General features: G+C 37.8%; 1 protein-coding gene across 1 annotated transcript in view; it reads right to left on the minus strand.

The window, feature by feature from the left end:
• The window catches only part of KPNA3 (karyopherin subunit alpha 3), a gene marked incomplete in the record, with an annotated part of 693,441 nt that extends 677,146 nt beyond the window's left edge, over positions 1-16,295 (minus strand). Inside the window, 1 exon segment of the mRNA XM_053705555.1 lies at positions 16,090-16,295. Coding sequence (XP_053561530.1) covers positions 16,090-16,158 — 69 coding nt within the window.
• Positions 16,296-25,973: the final 9,678 nt, after the last annotated feature.

Genomic DNA, 25,973 nt, shown 5'->3' on the forward strand with positions numbered 1-25,973 from the left:
TCATCTTGGGCAACTTTACTATCTGTGGCAGTACTGTCCTTACTTTGTTTGGACGCTATGGCACAATTATCACACAATTTTTAAGGGGGAGACACATTGATCTTCATACATATAGAACATAGCTTATCTGAAGGTGCAGACATGTTAAACAGGCTTAAACTTGTCAAGAAAGTACAAAAAACGTTTTAAAACAAAAACGTTACTGTCTCTTTAAATTTTAAAAAGTGCACACTTTATTACTGAATATGTGAAAAAGTATGAAGGAATTGTTAAAAATTTACCAAATTTTCACCACAGTGTCTTAAAGCATTAAAAGTACTGCACACCAAATTTCAGAGCTTTAACCCTTAAAATAAAGAAACCGGTTACAGTTTTAACCCCTCTACAGTCCCAGCTACAGCCTTTGCTGCGACTTTACCAAACCCAGGGGGGAATACGATACCAAATGAAGCCTTCTAGGAACCTTTCCAACTACTTTCAGATCCACACACATGCATCTGCATGTCTTGCTCTCAAAAGTAACTGCGCAGTAATGGTGCGAAAATGAGGCTCAGCCTACAACTGGGAAGGCCCTTCCTGACTGGAAAGGTGTCTAACTCAGTGCCTGACGTTAAAAAAGTTTGTAAGTGTGAATTTCAAACATAAAGATGTATAAAATGCCCAAATAAAGCAATAGATTTTGCCCATGAAAGTGTCTACCAGTTTTATAGCCCATATTAAGCACTTTATTCTGTTTGAGACTAAGAAAATGGCTTACCGGTCCCCATGAGGGGAAATGACAGCCTTCCAGCATTACACAGTCTTGTTAGAAATATGGCTAGTCATACCTTAAGCGGAAAAGTCTGCTAACTGTTTCCCCCAACTGAAGTTACTTCATCTCAACAGTCCTATGTGGAAACAGCAACCGATTTTAGTTACTGCTGCTAAAATCATCTTCCTCTCACAAACAGAACTCTTCATCTTTTTCTGTTTCAGAGTAAATAGTACATACCAGCACTATTTTAAAATAACATACTCTTGATAGTAGAATAAAAAAAAACTACAACTAAACACCACATACTCTTAACCATCTCCGTGGAGATGTTGCCTGTGCAACGGCAAAGAGAATGACTGGGGTGGGCGGAGCCTAGCAGGGACTATATGGACAGCTTTTGCTGGGCTCTTTGCCATTTCCTGTTGGGGAAGAGATATTCCCACAAGTAAGGATGATGCCGTGGACCGGACACACCAATGTTGGAGAAACAGCCTTCATATTTACTTTTATTATAACATTTGCTTCATTCTCTTGGTAATTAAAATCCTCCATGTATCAAAATTAAATCAAAGTAAATATTTGCATAGGAAATTAGCACAACTAGCCAAGATTCCCCGGAAATACCTCATATCCTGTACAATGTTACCAATGCACAAGAGAATTCTGGGTAAGCTATGCAAATTCTCATTTTTTTGCTTCAAAATACTGTTAACACAGCTATCCTTTTAACAGGATTATTGCAGCAAACTAGAAATCACTCACTTGACAGCCTATTTCGTTCTTTTTGGAACTCATCAGTAGGAGATAGATTTCTGGTTGCTGCATTGGTAAAGCTATTTTCAAGGTTAAACCAAAATTCATTAAAATTATGGGGGGAAATAAAAAACAGAAATTAAAATCCTCCATGGAGGATTTTAATTTCAGTTTTTTATCTCCCCCATAATTTTAATGAATAAATGTGTGTGTGTGTATATATATATATATATATATATATATATATATATATATATATATATATATATATATATATATATATATATATATATATATATATATATATATATATATATATATATATATATATATGTTGCACCGATACCATTTTTTTAAGACCGAGTACAAGTACCGATACTTGTTTTCAAATACTCGCCGATACCAATTACCGATACTTTTTTTTAATGTCATGTGACAATTTACCAAGCACAATACAGACTAATTATTTAAGATTCCTTCTTTATAATTATGAAGGACTGTAGCTCAAAAGACATTATGAAATAATAACAGGTTTTATTTGTCACAAAGTTCACAGAACATGTTTAGAAATAAAAATATTACAATAAAATATATTAACAACAACAATAAATAACAAATATAAAATTGCAACCAACCAAAAGTGCCATACAGTAAAAAATAGAACAGAATACTGTTTAATCATGGTGAACAACACTATGGGCTAGATTACATTTGACTGGTAAGCTTTACCAATGCTCTCATTACACGTCCTACTCCATTAAAGGCTATGGAGTTGGAAATGTGAACAGAGCATTGGTAAAGCTTACCAATCAAATGTAATCTAAATCTATTCCTATAATTGCAGGATGAGTGTTCATTGGGATTAAGCTAAGATGTTCCTCAGAGTACAGTATGTTTTGAACATAATTGTGCAAGATGAGAACTAGCAGTATAAAAGGCAATCTAGCAATTAGAATAATTTTTCAAAAGTTAGTGGCAAGTTCTTTTTAAGGAACAGAACAGAAGCATCTCTGCATGTTCAGCTATAAGTCTGTTTTTGCTACTACTGCATGGGGCAGAAATATATTTTTGGGCCATTTTAGCCAGAGCTGGAAATCTTAGTTTATTAACTGCCCAGTACTTCAGGGGTTTGTCTGAACGCAGTACAGTGATCTCTCCTACAATAATACAAATAAGAGCAATTTGTATTGGCAGAAAAGTAGTAAACAATTTTTAGTTTAGTCTCCACTACAGCTTTAAATGAAATGGGAACATGCAGTTTGAAAAAAACACCACAAGATAGCATATGGGTAGTAAGTGGAGGTATCGGTTTAAGTATCGGTGCCGATAGTATCGGTACAACCCATATATATATATATATATATATATATATATATATATATATATATATATATATATATATATATATATATATATATATATATATATATATATATATATATATATATATATACCGATTGTCATTGGCTCACCCAATGCATTCTACACTTAAAGGCATTTGTGTTTATGTCTCGTTTTGCTTTAAAGACGAGTGCTTCCAGTTGTCCAGAGAATCAAAATTCAACGGATGCGATATCCGTTGAATTAAGAACTGCCTAACGCAGGACTCTACAAACCCAGGGGTCAGGGAGCCACTGGGGCCTAAAAATGAGTGCCCCCCAAATTCACCTGCCTGCCACCACTAGTGACCCTGGTGCAGCTGGATCCTTTCTAGGTATGGCAGCTGTGACAGATGAGATACACACAGACACACAAATACAAAATACCCCGTTTTGTGCATTGAACCATTACACTGATATCCGGCTCTGAAAAGAGCCAATGTGAATGTTCTCATATGCCCAATGATCAGCTGTGTGCCCTTCTTGCAGAGCAGAGACTGTTCATGCAAACAATCTTGGGAGCTCACTACAGCTGCAGATATATGTAGTCACTCAGCTAGATAGCCTACTCTAAATAGTTAAAGGGACAGTCTACACCTTAGTCTTCTTTTAGCCTTACCTTAAGCTGCAAATAGCCTCCTGCACCCCTTTCTATATCATGCAGCAGGAACAGTAAAACAGTTATTTTGAAATGAATAGTTTCTGGCCAGTTTGAGATGGCTGCCAAGGTCCACCCACTGATGATGGCATGATCTGGGCTGCATATTGCTTCCAATCACAAAAGACGTATTAGTTGGAAATAACAGACTGTCAATACTATTCAGCAGAGTGTCTAGATGCAGGCCAGATCGTGATGTCATCGGTGGGTAGAGCTTGGCAGCCATTTCAAAACTGGCCAGAAACAATATTCATTTTAAAATAACTTGTTTACCATTCCTGAGGAATGATATAGAAAATATGCAGGGGGATATTTGCAGCTTAATCTAAGGTAAGACTTTAAGATAACTAAGGTGAGACTGTCCCGTTAACACCCACTGAGGCAGATAGAAAATTCATGCATATATGTAATATCACCACACAAAGCAGCAGCATAGAATTAATTGACAGTATAGGTTACCTACCATTTTTATTGGTGTTTGCTTGTTTTGCATGCTACAGGAAAGGACAACAACTAAGAATATTGAAAGTGAGCTACATTCAACAAAGATGGGCCTCAGGTCTGTAAATGACTACATTAATGACAAATTTCACTAGGCTAAGTCAAACTCTAATGACTATAACTAGAAGAATAGGACTTCTTCAAAAAGACAAACGCAGATTTTTAATTTTGCCAATGTGAAGTTTTATTGGGACAAAATAAAAAATACTCTGACCACAAGCAGCTCCCCCTCCTCAAAGTTATACTTCATACTGATCTCTCTCTCAAACCTCTTTCTCACCATATTCTTTTCTCCTTACCTCCCATACTACTATATGTCTACTTCTCCACTCCTTAGTGAAACTGATCCAAGCTGGAAAGAATTAGTATAATCTAACAATGTACACACAGTACCAAGATAGAAATAAAAAAAAAAAAAAAAAAAAAAAAAAAAAAAAACACACCACCACACGCAATCTTGAGTGACAGCAAAAATGCTAAAAATTCTGACACTTTTGCAAGTTTGAAACAAAAAAAGAAAGGGCGCCTCCTAGTGTAGCCAATTTTTGTAAGTAGATAATATATATTCGCAGATTTTGTACTCACATGTAGTGAAGGCAACGATAATGCCTAGGTAGATGGTCTGGAAACTTATCAGTGTCCCAGTTGACTGTGCACCATGAGAAGGGCTGCTCCTCTTGAATGGAAAAGATCTGGAAAACTGGAAAAATATACAGAGGGCGACTCCTAGTGCAAATCAGTTGATACAGTTGTAAGCCCCAAATGATCCCTTTAGAGAGATACTCACATATTATGGAGCACACTATAGTGCTAATGAGGCAAGCTGGGTATATTATGGTGGCCCAGCGCACATAACACTCTGGCAAGCAGTGGATCAATGTAGCAAATAAAAGATAGGAGACTCCAGAAGTATATCAAAAATGAGTTTTATAAATATAAATAAATGAACATAAAAACAATCAGTAAAACACGCTACGCGTTTCTCAGAGCTCACCACTCTGGTGAGCTCTGAGAAACGCGTAGCGTGTTTTACTGATTGTTTTTATGTTCATTTATTTATATTTATAAAACTCATTTTTGATATACTTCTGGAGTCTCCTATCTTTTATTTGCTACATTGATCCACTGCTTGCCAGAGTGTTATGTGCGCTGGGCCACCATAATATACCCAGCTTGCCTCATTAGCACTATAGTGTGCTCCATAATATGTGAGTATCTCTCTAAAGGGATCATTTGGGGCTTACAACTGTATCAACTGATTTGCACTAGGAGTCGCCCTCTGTATATTTTTCCAGTTTTCCAGAACTTTTGCAAGTTGTCTGATATGTGCAGTAGTGATGGGGTTACATCAGATTATGTACCATTAACTGCATGTAATTGGGTTCTACTTGTCTATTTAACTTCTAAAGCAACTGACTGCCCAAGCCAAGAGTCATAGTGAAGATTATTCATTCTGTAAAGACTCCAGTTTATGTGTAAAAGATTTTTCCCCTGGGATATACTGTATAGATCAGTCACAGAAAACCAAAACAAATTTCAATTGACTAGTACAAAATATTACAAAACTCCTTGCGGTGAATACTGAATTAAATTTACTAACTGTCCATAGAAGGTGAAGTATTCAATAGTTAACCGCCTTGGTGCTGAAGCCGTTAACAGTTGTTAGCACTCACAGCATTTAAATGTAGCCGCCAATCAACAAGCTCTACACAGGTGCTGAACTAAAGAAGGGCTGTCTCGTAATCAGCACTATGGTAAAGACTCAATACATGGTTTTTAATGCACATTGTATAATGACACACAATCCAGCTTTAATTGGCCATCGTTTTTTATGTTGCATGTAAACAAGACACATTGACTTATACCAATTGTTTAGCTTAGAGGAGAGAAGGGAAAGGGGTAATAACTTAAAAGAATATTAAGGGGCTTAATAAAGCTGAGACTAAGTATTTTTCTTAACAAAAATAAAAAACAAGAACAAGGGGTCATGACCTTAAGCTGAAAGGTATCTGGTTTAGGGGTAATTTTCAGAAGCACTTTTTCACAGAAAGAGTAATTGATTCATGCAATAGACTTCCATTAGAGGTGGTAATGACAAACACTGTGGGGAACTTCAAGAAGGCCTGGGATAAGCATAAGACTACCCTACAAACTAGTTAAGTTTACACTGTTGGAAAACTTTGGGCAGGCTTGTTGGTCCTGTGGTTCTTATCTGCCATCAGATTCTCTGTGTACATACACTAAACGGACAATGTGGTGCAATTTTAAAACCCATAAAGTGTGTGGTTTTTTTGTGTGTGTTTTTTTCATGATTCAGATAGAACATGCAATTTTAAGCAACTTTCTAATTTCATTCCTATTATCAATATTTCTTTATTCTCTTGGTATCTTTATTTGAAACAGTAAGAATTTAAGATTATCAATGATGCATAGAGGTTCTATTTTCCTTCTACAACCTTTTTCTTCAACTAAAAGATCTCTATTTAGCTGACCACATAATTTCCAATAAGAAAAGAGGCAGAAAGCCTTAGAGGTCTGAACAGCCTCCCATAGAAATTAAAGCTCTACAGAATACAGACTCTCACAGGGGAGAGTAAGGCTAACAGGTTGGCATCCAGCTCTGATAAAAAAAAATATGCACTGAATGTAAAATAAATATATATATATATATATATATATATATATATATATATATATATATATATATTACACTTTAAACAGACAATGACATTAAAACTAAAAACAGATGACTCAGAGCAAGAAATTTTAAACAATATCAAATTTACATAAAAAGGGTATACCTAGGTAGGCTCAGGAGGAGCAATGAACTACCGTGAGCTAGATACCGACTGGTGGCTGCACATATATGCCTTGTCAATGGCTCACTTAATGTGTTCAGTTAGATCCCAGGGGAGCACTGCTGCTCATTCAATAAAGAATACCAAAAGAATGAAGCAGATTTGAAAAGCTGTTTAAACATGTATGATCTAAAATAGGATTTATTTTCATGGGGGGGCTTCATGTCCCTTTAACTTGGCTTTGCTTCTAGTTTAGCATACATTAATTCTCTGTCCATAAAATAAGTGTATTGTGAATTCTAAGCAAACTTCACCAGCATACAATTGTCAACATAAATTGACGAGCTCTGCAGATATAAAATGTTTAGCGAATATGAGGGAATGAAGTTTAGACACATTCTAAGTAATGCTCCTTTTTTTCAGCCCAAGGAACATCCCTGTCCAGCCCACTCAAAAACAGACTTGTTTCACAAAGAAAAAATTCAAAGTCTAATGCAATTTGTAAGTTACAAAAAAGTTTGATCATAATTTGTAAAACATACGCAGAAACATTCAAATTACAATATTTTCAAAGCAAAACCCAAAAAAACGTATACAAAGTCAAAATTCACCAAGACACAAAATAGAAAGTGAAAAATTTTAATATTTAAACTTAAAGGGACAGTAAACCTAAAATATGTTATATAATTCTGCACATAGTGCAGAATTATATAACATTTTAGTGCTATCGTTATAAAACCTTAGATTTCCTTTGAATTTTTTAAAATATGTTAGTTTTTCAGACCCGCTCTCTGTGCTCTTCTGAGCGGGTCTGTTTATATTACACAGCGCATCGGGCCAGCTGTATAGTCACAGCCCGGCCCGACCGCGCCATAACACTAAGTGCAGCTCGCTCCTGCTGTCAGACAGAGCAGGAGCGAGCTGCACTTAAGGGACATGAAACTCACATTTTTTCTTTCATTATTTAGAAAGAGAATGCAATTTTAAACATCTAATTTACTTCTATTATCTCATTTGTTTTATTCTCTTGATATTCGTTGCTGAAATGCATATCTAGATATGCTCAGTAGCTGCTGATTAGTTGCTGCACATAGAAGCCTCATGTGATTGGCTCACCCATGTGCATTGCTTTTTCTTCAAATAAGGATATCTAAAAAATGAAGCAAAATAAATAATAGAAGTAAATTGTAATGTTTAAATTTGTATGTTCTATCTTAATCATGAAAGAAAGATTTTGGGTTTAGTGGCCCTTTAGTGTAATGGCGCGGTCGGGCCAGGCTGTGACTATACAGCTGGCCCGATGCGCTGTGTAATAAAAACAGACCCGCTCAGAAGAGCACAGAGAGCGGGTCTGAAAAACTGACAAATTTTTTAAAAATTCAAAGGAAATCTAAGGTTTTATAACGATAGCACGAATATAATGTTATATAATTCTGCACTATGTGCAGAATTATATAACATATTTTAGGTTTACTGACAGTTAGGGCTAGATTTATCAAGATCCCTGCGGCAGCAAGTTATCACAAGAACTTGCTCGCCGCGATTTATCAAGCAGCGGTCACCAGACCGCTGCTTCCCTAACATCTTCGCCACCTCTATTGTGGCGAAATGAAATCTCCTCGGTCGAGTCCGACCGAGGAGATTGACAGCTCATGCCCGCTCGTGATTGGCTGTGCGCAGGCAGGGGGCGGGATTGCACGCGAGCGCAAAATTGCGCTCGTGTGCAATGTTAATTACCTGCGGGTAATACGCGCCCCTGTACGCCTCAGCATTGATAGATCTAGCCCTTAGTGTCAAGTGTGATTCACCCCCTGATTCCTGGTCAATAATTGCATACCTCAGCATCGGGTGACAAGCACACTAAAATGAGTAACAAGCATGTTGCGGCCTGAAAACAGGCCTATCATTGTTACTTCAGTCAAACCAAGACCATAACGTAAAGGGGTTTATATGTGATTCTAATCCGGCATTCACGCATTGAGCACTGGAACTGGGTCACACCTCTATCGCTTCAGACTGGTGTTGAGCCAATCGTCATATATGACTATCGCCGGGTATTGTGAACGACTGTCAAAGCTATTTACCATTAAGAGTAATCGTTGGGATGCGTTTGTGTAAAAGTTTTGTACTAAGTCCAACTGTTCATCTCATCTACTGCACAAACATCTTTATTATTACAGCTTGTTAACCACTACCACAATTGCAGCATCGTTGTGATACAAATAACGTTCCAAAACATTTAAATATTTGTCAGAATTGTCATGACAGGATATGGGAACAGTAACAGTACATAGCTGTTACAATGTTATCCTAATGATAAAAATGAAAAGATTAATATTATCGCGGAAAATACCATTTAGTAACTAGAAGTATTATTCCAGCTACTAAATAATTCAAGTAAAAAGTATACTACAATGTATTACATTGAATACCTATAAAAAATTCTCTTTAGTTTTAACCAATTTGAATTAAAAGTTATGTTCTGTATTAGTGCTATATTTTATTTTTAAAGACTTAACTAAGAAAAATGTATATCAGCTATACAGATTTTGCTGTGCTATACAAATAATTGATGATTATAATTAATAATAGGGCTGCAACTAACGATTATTTTCATAATCGATTAATCGGCCGATTATTTTTTCGATTAATCGAATAAAAATAAAAAATAAATCATTTTTCCCCCTATATTTAAAATAAAATCAAAGCTATTTTTCTTTCAGCAGAGAAGAGACGCTTAGTTGGTGTTGAGGTGCTTGAGATGCATAAGTAGGGTTTTGCCAGTTTCACCAAGGTGGGATTATTTATCTTTGCTAGCTCCACAAATGCAAGTGACCTCTTAACACAGTAAACCTGGACTTTATTCTAACATAAAAATATCTTGTGTGTGTGTATATATATATATATATATATATATATATATATATATATATATACACAAGATATTTTTATGTTAGAAATATATATATATATATATATATATATATATATATATATATATATATATTCATTCAATGGTAAACAATCAGCTACAGGGTTAGAGAAAAAATATCAAGTCTCCTGTTAAAATAACAGAAATATAATTAGAGGCTGAATTTTGTACATTAATTAAAAAAAAAAAAAAAAGTGAAAAGCGCCTAAGGACTATATATACACAGTATATTTATAACAGGACAAAGCCTTACATATTTATCTATACAATACCTATAATCAGCAATAGCAAGCAATCTGCTAATAATTGGGCACACATAATAGTGCAAATCAATAGGAGTAGTTGTAAACTTAAAAAGAAACTTATACTGTCCATAAAAAGTGAAAAGTAGACATCCTTTAGGCTAAGGACATAACCATAAAGCACAATACCATGTGCAGGAGCTCATCGGCGTGAAGCAGCTGGTGCTGTGTGCAAACCAACTAATTGCACATCAAATAATCGATTATGAGGTTTGTTGACAACTATTTTAATAATCGATTATATTGATTAGTTGTTGCAGCTCTAATTAACACACTTGCTTGAAAAATTAAATCACGCTATTTCAGGGTCGGCATCGGATCATGGGGGACGGCCTACAATGAAAGGAGGAGGGTGCAGAACTTTAAAAAAAAAAAAAAAAAAAAAAAAAACACAGTAGGACTTCCATGCCGCCCTAACAGCGTGAAAGCCCAGTGCTGTTAGAATGGCATGGAACAACCCAACAGCAATAAATGGACAGTATACACCAATTTTCAAATAACTGCAACACTACTATAAAGAAGAATATGCACAGATATTGATCTAAAAATCCAGTTTAAATTCTTTTAAATAGTTACTTAGAAGCTACTAGTTTAGTACTGCTGATGAGGTTAGGCTGGGACACACAGTGAAAGGGGCTAGGAAGGCAGGAAAAGCAGACAGTCACCCCCCTCCCCCCACATGAAAAGACAGATTACACAAACAGGAGCCATCAGGAGTCTGTAAACGCACGTGTACATTTGATACTTTGGCGCTTGGTTAGGAGTCTGAAAATCAGAACATTATTAAAGGGACATTCCAGTCAAAATATAACTGCACATAGATTTATTACATCTTTGAATAGAAACATATTTGCAATAAACTTGTATTAGCAAAAATGCTTCTAGTAAAAGTTAACACTGTTTTAGTGTTAACATTGTTCTCTGCATGTGCATGTGAAGCATAGCTAGATATTGTCACTGCACCCACATTTTAAATAATGTAGCTGCTCAGATCATCACTGGGGCTTGTATCATGTCAGCAATTAACAAATTGAGTCATTGCCAGACGGTACAAGCACCTTATGCTCTCTGAGCAAGTGCTGTATTTAAAATGCTGGTGCATACTTAAATACACTTTTGAAACAGCTATAGCTTTTATTAGAAGCATTTTTGCTAATGCATGTATATTACAAAATTGCTTCTGTTAAATACCGAAACGCACCCATGTGGTTTTCAATTTTTGCTGGAATATCCCTTTAAGAAATAATCAAAACTATACATTGTTACAAAAACACTCCCAGGTGGGCTATTTAAATGGATCTACAAAACATTTATGCCAAGAAAAATCTAGTGTACAATGTCCCCAAAAATGAAAGATGTCCACAATAATCTTACAAGTTTTTCATCCATACTTGTCTAATACAGAAAATGCAGGGAACACATTGTGAGCGCCCTCATAGTGCTGACTAGACAGCATTCAAAATTCATCTTAAATTTGGTGGCCGCCAGAAGCATTCGGCTATTTTCAATGTTCAAATCCAGATCTTAGTGTGTTGTGCTTCCACAAGAAGCAAGAAATCTGGGTCTCAAAATAGCCGAATGCCGCTGGCAGCCACCATATTCTGCATTTGTTCACTATCGAAAGAAATGAATGTACATGTCTAGCACCGACAGGTCTTTTCAGATAATCTTGCCTAAGCGGAGAGCATGATAATCAGACTCATAATGAGGGGCTACATTAAAAAACCAACATAGCAGCAGCACATTTCAAGCTCACTTAGAAACATTTTACAATGTGCTTCCATTTGGGAGGAAGAAATTACTTTGGTGTGAAATTACAGGTTTTGAGATACCTTTTTCATGCCTGTGGCTGCCAAGAATTTGCCATTATACGAGATGGATGTGCATGCAACACTCAGGGATGCTCTATCGCAAGACCCAGAGAAATAGCACCGTGACCTGGCTAAAATAACTTAATTTTAAAAGTGAGAAAGAAATTATACTTTGAATTAGGGCTAGGCAACATGGAGAAGAAAAAAAAAATTGTGATTTAAAAAAAAAAAAAAAAAAAAAAATAATTATATATATATATATATATATATATATATATATATATATATATATATATATATATATATATATATATATATATATATATATATATGCCATTTAATTGCGATTTTCTACAAAATTTACTATAACACCTTAATTTTTTAATAAAAAGTTTATTTAACACTACATAATCTTTACGTACATGTTCCTCAAAGTCCAATACACTCTTGGAGCATAAAAATACAAACCACAAAATAGTTAAAATAAAATTAGCTCTCTGTGCCGTGGTTCCATAGTAGCAATTCACTTCACAAAACATCCTATACGCAACCCTTAATGAACATATATAAATAAAATATATTGTAAAATGTAATCAAACTCAATGTCATGCATCACAGAAGATAAAAAAAAAAAATTAAGGTACCTCAAAGTATTTGTACAATACTCACTTTATTGCTCACAACTTTGAGCTGTCCCACCGCCAGACCAGCGCTTGAGCACCGCCAAACCACCACTCCCAAATGACCCACACACTCTGCAATCTCTTCCAAAATTACCGTTTTGCGGGCATTCTCAGGTCCGCCCACGGCCTGCACACTGGTCCCCTCTCCACCTCCGTTTTCATGACAAACTGAAGTTTTTTTTGGGGGGGGGGGGTTTAAAAAAAAAAATCGTACTCACGGTTTTAAAACCGCAGCGATTAATCGCGGTTTAAAACCGCATCCACAATTAATCGTGCAGCCTACTTTGAATGTAATGCATTACTTCTCTCACATTGTTTAAAAAGCCGCCAATGACAAAATTAATACACTACTTTAAAAATCAGACAACACTTTAACAATTGACCAGGGTTAAACAAAATTATATCAAACCTACAAGTCAAACAAAATACTTAGTTGCCAAAGAAACAATTTATATTAAATGTGTAGAAAATGTCAGAAATAATATTTAAGGAGTCTCAAATTTGTTGGCTCATGGGTTTGTCAAGTCATGTAATTAGGTACACACTGGTTTAAAGTGGTATTGCTCATTATATAATGAGCTCAGAATAAATTGATGTAAATTTGATTTGTACATAACCTTGCATACATGTTTGGAGTCTACATTTAATATAATACTTATTTTTATGGTTTGTATTTGTTTTGCTAGAAAACCCCTGTCTACAAAATTACAGGAGATAGCTACTGTACATGCAATTTTAAGATTTACAGTGTCAGGTAGAGATAAAGGAGCTAAATATTTTATGTCCATTTGCTCACAAAGGAACGGCATCCTCTTTTGCAGACACTGTTACTAATATTCATATATTTATGTATCAACAATGATAGCAACAGTGTTGTGAATAAGTTTTTGTCCACCAAGAGCCTAAGAAAGTTTCAGGACTACTATAACCCAGTATTATTGCATTCAATAATGCTAACTATGAATATAAATAAAACATTCAACACGTTCATCCCAGTTTATAGTAAAATGACCCAACAATTCAGAATGCTAAAAATATATATATTTTCTTTTCTTTTTTCTTTCAGGTACAAGTGTCTTTCTTCTGTCCAATCTGTCAATTCCTGTTTCCCTTAATTTTTTGCACAATCTGCACATTACAAAAGTTAAACCTCATTTAAAGGGACAGTAAACCTCAAAAATAATGTTATATAATTCTGCACATAGTACAGAATTATATAACATTATATGAGCCAAACTTTGTAAAACCTAATATACCCTTTAATTTTTTTAAAAAACGGCTGTTTTACAGACCCGCTCTCTGTGCTCTTCTGAGCGGGTCTGTTTCACACAGCGCATCGGGCCAGCTGTATAGTCACAGCCCGGCCCGACCGCACCATAACAATAAGTGCAGCTCGCTCCTGCTCTGTCTGACAGCAGGAGCGAGCTGCACTGTGTATAATGGCGCGGTCGGGCCGGGCTGTGACTATACAGCTGGCCCGATGCGCTGTGTGAAACAGACCCGCTCAGAAGAGCACAGAGAGCGGGTCTGTAAAACAGCCGTTTTTTTAAAAAATTAAAAGGGTATATTATGTTTTACATAGTTTGGCTAATATAATGTTATATAATTCTGCACTATGTGCAGGATTATATAACATTATTTTTAAGGTTTACTGACACTTTAACCCCTTCCTGTCAGTTCTAATTTGTTACATAAGAACAAAGTTCTGATGTAAACAAATCAGTAAAAAAATAGAAATCACGTGATCATTCATGCAACCGCGTAATTACAATGATGGGATCGGGTCTGGGAGGAGTGCCTATGACGCTAGGCACGCCCTCCAGTCCGCAATCCCAGTTAGGAAGCCGTAGCTGCTTCAATACAGCAGAACGGCTAGGACGTTCCATGCCGTCCCAACAGTGCTAAAGCCCAGCACAGTTAGGACGGCTTGGAACGTCCTAATGGTGTTTAGGAGTTAAACAAAACAAATTCCATGCTAATGTGAGTGTAATGTTATGGAATGCATATCAGCCAGTGTCAACTAATGACATTTCTTTAAACAAAAATGTGTGAGTGGCAGTTTTCTTGCCGACTAGAATATCTGCATCAGAAGGAAAAGCATCATAAACATACTAAATGAGAAGAATCAGTTTTCCCAGAATGGTTGAACATTACATGTGGATCATTCTGCTGTATATTAAAAGGTACATTCAAGTCAAAATATAAATGCACATAGATGAATTATATCTTTAAATTAAAACATATTTGTAATATACATGTATTGTCCAAAATGCTTCTTGTAAAAGTTATTACTATTTAATGTCAACATATTTCTCTGCACGTGCAGCATAGCTAGATATTCTTAGTACACCAGCATTTTGAATACTGCAGCTACTCAGAGCGCCAGTGGGGCTATTTGTATAATGTCAGCAATTAAATTGAGACCTCACCAGATAGTACAAACACCTTAGGCTCTCTGAGCAAATGCTGTGTTTAAAATGCTGGTGCATGGGGCATACCTAAATACACATTTGAAACAGCTTTTATAAGAAGCATTTTTGCCAATACATGTATGTTACAAAAATGCTTCTATTCAAAACAAATGCATCCATGTTGATTACAATTTTGGCTGGAATGTCCTTTTAAGAATACAATCAGCAAGTGTGAAAGGGTGAGCTGGGCATGCAAATGCTTAATAATATGTGTTCCTCGGAACCAATATAGATTTACAAACATAATTTTGTTAACAATTTGTTGTTTATAGAAAACACAGAATACCACAAAGCTTTGTCACATAAAGTACTAATACCCCTCTCAGTTTTTTGGTTTATTGTGAGTTCTGACAAGCACTGCAGAATAAGGTGGTACAATACAGAAGAAAATAATGAAACATTTAATCGCATCTAAACAAAAACAAAATAAACTTAGGTTCCAAAAAATGTGTATCATTCTAGACAAAAATTGTCACTTTGCCTTTCCTCCCTTTAACAGGAGGGGGTAACATTCCCAATTGTGCTGCCATCTAAGGGAAGATGGATTAATGGAGACTTCCTGAAATCCACAGTCATTCCGTTTGATTTTTGAAAAGATTTAAATATATAATGCTGATAACAAATAACTGATAAAACCCCGGGGTATCTGCAAGTGCCTGGCGACTAAAGTGGTTAACATCTAGAATGCCTCGTTTTCCTGGTTTCATGCCGGTTCCTGCTAGGTCACTAACACACATTCCCACTGCTCCAGTCACCCAAGTCAATGAACAGGCAACCTAATATAGATAGAACATTAATAAGGAAGGGTGAACAACTCCTGCAAACACATCTAAAAGCCGGCTGTGGTGACAGATAACGCAGATGACATAGACATGAGGAATGTGGCCCTTGTACGTCAGGCCTCACCGGTGTAATGTCCAATACCAGTACTGTACAGCTGGCAAACCCACTCGGTAATCACCTTACCGTGGCCTCGGTTGACAGTGGGAACCCGCAAAGCGGGCCTGATCTAGATAAACTGCCCTGTTACTCGGCCTCCGCACTTACCTCCACATCTCGCCCCTTGTTCTTGAAGCTCTTGATACGGTGGTTCTCGAGGCCGGCGTTTTCCGCCATAGCGACGGCTGTTGCTATCTTTCTTTCCGTTACCGGCAGCAACACTAAGAAAAACGAAGTCGGTGATAGGCGCACTCCCCCGCCCTGCGCGCGCTCGGCTGGAGGATGGAAAAGCTGGCGTGACGTGAGAGGGCAGTGCCATACGTCACTGGGAAGATCATGTGGAGGAAGCCTCCTGTGTGCGGGCTCGCTCGCACTTTGTTTTGGAAGTTTGGGTGTAGGATTTCCCTGCTAGTCCCACAACAGCCATTTTTTGTTAGGACTATTATTTGTCATGGGTAATTAAACACCGAAAGCATTGATGTCAAACAGCATTTTGTCTTCTACTGACACATATAGTTCTGTGCCTAACAGAGATTGTAGTACACGTGTTTACAGCAGACTATAGAACGCTTTATATATAGTTATATTACTTTCAAATTAAATCCGTTTTTCATTGGCAACGAAACACCCATTGTCTGCCAAGTACTTTGCTACTATTAAATTTTATATATATATATGTAAAATCTTTTATATAATCTTAGTTTAGCGTTCTAAATTATTTTCTCAGCCATATCTTATTATTTTCCTACAAAAATTGGCGTGGGGGTTCAGATGAGGGCTATCAACAATGCTGTAATGTTTGTGTCTCCAGGAACAAAAAGGGGAGCCCTATTTTGGGGTGTAAAGTCCCTGTTTTCCCCATAGACTTTCCACAGCTAGCCAGCTCTGCTCTCCTACCTGGATACATTGTACCAAACCCTCAGCCTACAGGTTTTTATACAACACTCAGCCTACAGGTTTTTATACACTTGTAACTGTTTACTGTACACAGACACTAAAGCAGCCCTCTCAGTAACAACTGTACAAACTGCTGAGGAAATAATCTTCACACAGCCTTAAAGGGCAGGATAGCACCTGATCACACAGTCTTAAAGGGACAGATAAAAAAAACCACACAGCCTTAAAAGGGTCAACTAGCACCACACGCACACAGTCTTAAAGGGACAGATTGCAGTAATGTTCATGCAGCGCAACCCTAAAGGGCAGCTCGACACCTGTGCACACAGTCTTAAAAGGACAGATCACCGTAATGTGGATGCAGCGCGACCTTAAAGGGCAGCTCGACACCTGCGCACAGAGCCTTAAAGGGACAGATTACCGTAATGTGCATGCAGCGCAACCTTAAAGGATAGCTTGACACCTGCACACAGAGCCTTAAAGGGACAGATCACCGCAATGTGCACGCAGCGTAACCTTTAAGGGCAGCTCGGCACCTGCTCACAGTCTTTAAGCGGCAGGCACACACAACCTTTTAGTGAGTTTACATGCACCGTTTTAAAGGGAGCGATAGTGTGCATCCCCATGTGATGCACGCAGCCTTAAAGGGACGCTCTGTCTTAACAGGACAGTGGCACGTGCACGCACACAAACACACAGAGCACTCTCAGCCTTTAAAAGGACAACTTGCGCCAGACGCATACAGCCTAAAAGGGACAGATCACCATAATATTCACGCAGCGCAACCTTAAAGGGCAGCTCGGCACCTGCGCACACAGTCTTTAAGGTACAGGCACACACAACCTTTAGTGGTTAAATGCACACAGTTTTAAAGAGAGCGATAATATGCATCCACACGCAAAGCACAGCGCCTTAAAGGGACACGGGCACATGCACAGCCTTTAAAAGGACAACTTGCACCATAACCACACAGTGTTAATGGAACAGCGCACACCATGCACAAATAGCGCAGCCTTAAAGGTCAGCTCATCGCCTGCTCACACAGTCTTAAAGAGGCAGGCACACACAAACTTTAGTGGGTAAAGTCACACCACATGCACACAGTCTTAAAGGGAGCGATAACAGTATACATCCACATGCAACGCACACAGCCTTAAAGGAACATCTCACACCATGCACATTCTTTAAGGGGCAGGCACACAGGCTTTTAATCACACCCAAATGCACACAGCCTTAAAAGGGCACCCAGTATTAAAGTGACAGACACAAACGGAGACTTTAAAGGGGGAGCTCACACCACATATACACAGTTTTAATGGTACAGGTGCACAAACACAGCACATACAGCCTTAACAGCACAGATCACATTACGCTTGCACAGTCTTAAAGGCATGGACACCCTCACACAATGCACACAGTCCTTAAAGTGATAGTAAACTTTTTCCTTTGTCTAAACAAATCTGGAATGTTATAGATATTTTAGAAGGAGTTTAACTCTTCAGTTGTTATGAAGATGCACTATAACTTACTTTTTAATGTAGTGCTGAAATTCAAATACCAGGCCCTCTGGCCACAAACTTGAAAAGTAATATTTTTATTGAACTAACAGTTTGAAATATTTTCCAATCATCTCTCTAAAACAAAGGTGCTGTATGACTAGAGGGCTGATTGGGGAACTGTTCAAACTGTTAGCTCAACAACAACAAAAACACACACACTCATAGACTAAAAGCACAGCTCATGGCTTTGTGTGAATGCTGTAAAATCTTTATAACTCTTTTTATGATTGCCTTGAGCCATCTCTAAGGGGCCAATTTACTAAAGTGCGGACAGACATGATACAATGTAGCGTATCATGTCCGCCGCACATCGATAAATGCTGACAGCATACACTGTCAGCATATATCATTGCACAATCAGTTTTTGTGAACTGCTTGTGCAATGCCCCGCCCCCTGCAGATTCATGGCCAATTGGCCGCTAGCAGGGGGTGTCAATCAGCCCGATCGTATAGGATCGGGCGTATTGAAGACCGCAGCCTCAGAGGCAGCAGATCAGTTATGGAGCAGCGGTTTTTAGACCGCTGCTTCATAACTGCCGTTTCTGGTGAGCCTGAAGGCTTGTGCGGAAACAGGGGGCATCAAGCTCCATTCCGAACTTGATAATTCGGCCCCTAAGTCTGTGTGTACCATAAACCATTCATTTAAAGCATTTAAGGCTGTGTGTGAATGCCATGAGCTGTCCTTTTAAAGCTGTGTGTGTAAACATTGTGGCACCTGTACCATTAAAACTATGTGTGTGCGGTGTGAGCTCCCCCTTTAAAGTCTGCGTTTGTGAGCTCCCCCTTTAAAGTCTGCGTTTGTGTCTGTCACTAATACTGGGTGCCCCTTAAAGGCTGTGTGCATTTGGGTGTGCTTAAAAGCCTGTGTGCCTGCCCCTTACAGACTGAGCATTGTGTGAGATGTTCCTTTAAGGCTGTGTGCGTTGCGTGTGGATGTATACTGTTATCACTCCCTTTAAGACTGTGTGCGTGTGGTGTGACTTTACCCACTAAAGGTTGTGTGTGCCTGCCCCTTTAAGGCTGTGTGAGCAGGCGGTGAGCTGCCCTTTAAGGCTGCGCTAGGTGTGCATGGTGTGAGCTGTTCCGTTAACACTGTGTGGTTATGGTGCAAGTTGTCCTTTTAAAGGCTGTGCACATGCCCCTGTCCCTTTAAGACAGAGTGTCCCTTTAAGGCGCTGTGCTTTGCATGTGGATACATACTATTGCTCTCTTTAAAACTGTGTGCGTTTACCCACTAAAGGTTGTGTGTGCCTGTACCTTAGAAACTGTGTGCCGAGCTGCCCTTTAAGGTTGCGCTGCGTGAATATTACAGTGATCTGTCCCTTTTAGGCTGTATGTGTGTGGTGCAAGTTGTCCTTTTAAAGGCTGAGAGTGCTCTGTGTGTTTGTGTGCGTGCACGTGCCACTGTCCCGTTAAGACAGAGCGTCCCTTTAAGGCTGCGTGCATCACATGGGGATGCAAACTATCGCTCCCTTCAAAACTGTGCATGTAAACTCACTAAAAGGTTGTGTGTGCCTGCCCCTTTCAGACTGTGAGCAGGTGCCCAGCTGCCCTTTAAGGTTGCGCTGCGTGCACATTGCAGTGATCTTTCCCTTTAAGGCTCTATGCGCAGGTGTTGAGCTGCCATTTAAGGTTGCTCTGCATGCACATTACGGTGATCTGTCCCTTTAAGGCTCTGTGCGCAGGTGTCGAGCTGCCCTTTAAGGTTGCACTGTGTGCACATTACAGTGATCTGTCCCTTTAAGGCAGTGTGTGCAGGTGTTGAGCTGCCCTTTAAGGTTGTGCTGCGTCCACATTACGGTGACCTGTCCCTTTAAGGCTCTGTGCGCAGGTGTCGAGCTGCCCTTTAAGGTTGCGCTGTGTGCACATTATGGTGATCTGTCCTTTTAAGGCTCTGTGCGCAGGTGTCAAGCTGCCCTTTAAGGTTGTGCTGCATGTACATTGCTGTGATCTGTCCCTTTAAGGCTATGTGTCCAGGTGTTGAGCTGCCCTTTAAGGTTGCGCTGCAAGCGCATTACGGTGATCTGTCCCTTTAAGGCTCTGTGCGCAGGTGTTGAGCTGCCCTTTAAAGTTGTGCTGCGTGCACATTACGGGGATCTGTCCCTTTAAGGCTGTGTGCGCAGGTATCGAGCTGCCCTTTAAGGTTGCACTGCATGCACGTTACAGTGATCTGTCCCTTTAAGGCTATGTGGGCAGGTGTCGAGCTGCCCTTTAAGGTTGCGCTGCGTATACATTATGGTGATCTGTCCCTTTAAGGCTCTGTGCGCAGGTGTCTAGCTGCCCTTTAAGGTTGCGCTGCATGAACATTACTGCAATCTGTCCCTTTAAGACTGTGTGTGTGTGGTGCTAGTTGACCCTTTCAAGGCTGTGTGTTTTTTTTATCTTTCCCTTTAAGACTGTGTGACCAGGGGCTATCCTGCCCTTTAAGGCTGTGTGAAGATTATTTCCTCAGCAGTTTGTACAGTTGTTACTGAGAGGGCTGCTTTAGTGTCTGTGTACAGTAAACAGTTACAAGTGTATAAAAACCTGTAGGCTGAGGGTTTGGTACAATGTATCCAGGTAGGTGAGCAGAGCTGGCTGGCTGTGGAAAGTCTATGGGGAAAACAGGGACTTTACTCCCCAAAATAGGGCTTCCTTTTTTGTTCCTGGAGACACAAACATTACAGCATTGTTGGTAGCCCTCATCTGAACCCCCACGCCAATTTTTGTAGGAAAATAATGAGATATGTGTGTGACCAGATTTTTAAAATGAAATCCGGGGACATTTTTTTTTATTGGCAGATGGTAAAAAAACTTTTATTAACATATTTTCCTCAAATTATTTATGCATCGTATTTGGTATGTGTTTATGGAGTGATTGTATAATATCCACGTTATTTCTCACATTTCCCCCCACTCATACATATATGCACATGCACACACACAAGCATACATATACGCACAAGCATACATATACGCACAAGCATACATATACGCACACACATACATATACACACATGCACATACACAAGCATTCATATACGCACACAAATCACACAAGCATACATATACAGTACACACACACAAGCATACATATAAACACACACAAACATACATATACACACAAATCACACAAGCATACATATACACACATGCACAAGCATACATATACACATGCACAAGCATACATATATACACACACAAGCATACATATACACACACAAATCACACACAAATACATATACACACATGCACTCACACACAAGCATACATATACACACACATGTACTCACACACATACATATACACACACATGCACTCACACGCATACATATACACACATGCACTCACACACGCATACATAAACACACACAAATCACACACGCATACATATACACACATGCACTCATACACAAGCATACATATACACACACATGTACTCACACACATACATATACACACACATGCACTCACACACGCATACATATACACACACATGCACAAACACACACACAAGCATACATATACACTGTGTGTCACTTTTAAGTGCCCATACAGGTTTTTAAAAAAAAAATTCCCCACACTCCCCACATATATGCACATGCACACACACAAGCATACATATACACACACAAATCACACAAGCATACATATACAGTACACACACAAGCATACATATGCAGAATCTTTTGGCGCTCTGCAAATACCTGATAATAATACACACAAATCACACAAGCATACATATACACACATGCACAAGCATACATATACACACACATAAGCATACATATACACACACACATGCACTCACGCATACATATACACACATGCACTCACACACATAAGCATACATATACACACACATGCACTCACACGCATACATATACACACACATGCACTCACACACGCATACATATACACACACAAGCATACATATACACACACATGCACTCACACACGCATACATATACACACAAGCATACATGTACACACACATGCACTCATACACGCATACATATACACACACACACAAGCATACATATACACTGTGTGTCACTTTTAAGTGCCCATACAGGTTTTAAAAAAAAAACACCAACCATGACAAAATCTAGGGTCCATTTTTTCAGTGCAGAATAGAGCAGCACTTCGGACTGATCAGTTGATATAATGGGAGCTGTAAACAGTAAAAATTGATGCCAGCTGACCCACTGGCTTTTTGCCGTGTCTGATGTTATGGCCAGTCTGCTCCTGCCTTCAAACATTTCAAGCAATTAAATAGGGGCAAAAAAGTTAATTATGATATTTATTTATAGTATATTAAAAATAAAATCACCTGTTACAAACATTATACATTTTATTGATTTATGCCCAATTATCTATAAATCACATGTGCTGCAGAGCAAGCATTTCATCTGTCTCTTTTTAATGTACTATTGATAAACATGATTTTAAATGGGCATTGTACGTTTATAGAAAAATCAGAAGCTTCTGCCCTTGGTTACATTCTATGGGCCATTTCCACCCTACGTGTTTCCCAATGCTGCCTTATTCTCACCAACGAGTCCACACAATTTTTTTCACAAATGACCAATCATTTTATGTCCCTTAGCTACTGGTAACACACACAGAGTTGTGATTTATTTTTACCTCCTCACTTAAATCATCACATGCCAGTAACAGTGTTTTAACTTCTTATATACCTGTAGCGCAACAGTCGTTTTTATCACAAGGATATTATATTTTAAACCTCCTTGAAATCCTCCAACACAATGATTTGTAACCCATCAGAGGTCAGAAAAACAGTATTAACAAACTAAATAAATGTACACACACACACCTACATATTAATTGCCAGTCACACACAAAAGGGCAATCAAATTCTTAAATGACCACTGCAAAATACAATTGCAGCTGTGATTTAGCTCATCGATCACTAGAAACACACATGCAGCATTTGACTATCACATACACATTGAAATAAAGGGGTTAAATTATATCTGTATAAAACACTTGCATGCACGGTTGCCAATGCCAATTTGTTTGTAAAATCTATTTGTTTTGCAATTTCGTATTATCTCCTACAAAGCTAGTTAGGGACAGATGTAAATGACTATATTATACATTATACTAGGGTTACAATATAATTTATTATTATCCCAGCAGTAACCTCGAGAAAAATGTTGGAGTACTTATCTTAGCAGTTGCCAACCAATACATGTTGTATATCCTATAATTATGAATATTAATAATTAATATTAATAATTAATATTCCATCCTGTTTTCTTGATTAGTTATCTTTATAGACACCTTGAATTATATCTATGTAAAAACTAGATTATGAATCAATTATACACGCTTATTCTGTTCCAATTTTCTGTACAAAACAGATCATAAAAATATATCTCTAAAAATTAACCTTACTCACGATGAATTGCTTATTAAAATTACCACCAATGAAAATACCAGAACAGTCTATAATTAGCCAACAATACTTAGTTCAATGCCGAAATATGGACTGCTAACTTAACAGTGCTTATTTAACAATATAACAGGATACAAATCTTACTAAATCTCAATAAATCTAAAATAATTTTCAGAAAAGTATAATTTAACTATTTAGCCCATAAATGGTTCTATATAACACCAGAAATTGTATATTATCAATGTACTAGCCTATTTATATGCCAATTAACCTGGCCTGGAACAGCCTCTTATTTAGCCACAACAAAATAAATTCTAAAAATGATCGCAATAGCTTGAAACTAATTTATGGAACACCAGTATACTTACTAACCTTGGTCTAATTATTATTAAATATAAGAATAAGTTCCTTTTTAAGTCACAACTACAATTTAACTATGCTATAAAGAATTTATTCGCTAAAATCTATTAAAAGATAAAATAAAAATTCATACGTCACCAAATAAACCAATTTGAAAGTTTTAGCTTTTTCAGATAAATCCGTTCACCGTCATATGAGAGGTATTGCAATTCTGGTCCACGGCAGCAAGTAAGTCACTCAAAATTCAGCAGCATGCCCCTTTTTTCCTCTTGCATGAGACTTTATCAAGTGATAAAGCCCACCTCTATTCTAATCATTGGTGAACATTCAGATACGTCCCAATTGATGCTTGTCTCTGAAAGCTGAATATTTCACTGGTTCTTTGTGAATGCATATGATTTTTTGATACTATAATCCCCTTTGGTTGCAATTCTCGCATAAACCACCAGAGGGCAACATGAGCATGAAAGCGGCTTTGTTAGCAGAATACTATATAGCCAAATGTATCTTTAATATACTTACTATTTCCTGATGTTAATAAATTATATGTTCAACATATATGGGACCATATAATACCATTTAATCTGAGTATTTTCATACTAAACATGGTATACTACTTATAATATTTTAAAAGATGCATTTAAAAGTCAAACTAGGGACTAGTAGTATAGAATGAGGACAAATGGATCCGCAATCTTCAGAATAAAATTATTTTAATAAACAAAATTTTAAAAATATATAGGACACATCCAAGGGAAACAAAAGGAGGGCATGCCTAGACTGACATGTTTCAGCGGTTACGCCGTAATCATAGTCTGGGGAGGCAGGGCAGGATGCATGTTTAAAAATCATACAAGAACTGCTGATAGGTTAATTGATTAAAACCAACAAAAACGCCCCCCCCCCCCCCATAGTGTTAAACCTAAACAGGAACTCTAATCACTGATGCCTAATACAATGACAAAGCTGATATAAATGAACAGATTATATACAAATATGTAGAAACATAAGGAATAAGTATATACACATATATATATATATATATATATATATATATATATATAAGTACAGAAGCCATATTAAAAAATACGCTATGCAACACAAAAATACATTTGTTGATATGGTACACGTAAGATACTTGATATGCATGCATATGGCAATACATAACCATATTATACAGAAATGAAGTGATAAATTAGAAAAGAATAAGCATATTAAAGAGCACTGCAGAGAACTATACTATAGTAGATACCATAAAGATTGCAGATACCATAAACTTTAGTATAAAAAAATACAAGGGGTAATGAGCAAATAAATAGACGCTCTAGCTGCCAGATACCAAATACAATGGATACATTAAAGACTCAAAGGATGGCACCAATATATATACAATTAATTAATTCAAGGCCAAAAAAAGAGTAAATCACAAAATTTGGAAGTATCTAAAACAGATAGTGTAGTATACTACAAATGCTAGGCTGAAAAGGGAACTCATTCCCAAAAATTAATTAAATCATTTCTGGAATTCAAACCTAGAGGTATTCTGGTCTTAAGCTGGAAGATCCAGTTTGGATACCGCTTCATCCTCCCAGACGTCTTGCAAGGCACCGGGCTAACACCCTCCTCCCCTGCTATGCGTCAAGAGTGAGGTCATCCTTCGTGGTCGTTGGAGTTCCTGCAGTGCGATAGTAGGCTACAGTCGGGACACCACTCTGGAGGCTGGCTGAGTAATTTCTTAGCCCATGTGGAGCGGAGGGTCTCTGTACTAGCAAGTA

Source organism: Bombina bombina, chromosome 3, assembly GCF_027579735.1.
Source record: "Bombina bombina isolate aBomBom1 chromosome 3, aBomBom1.pri, whole genome shotgun sequence".
Taxonomy (NCBI): Eukaryota; Metazoa; Chordata; class Amphibia; order Anura; family Bombinatoridae; genus Bombina; species Bombina bombina.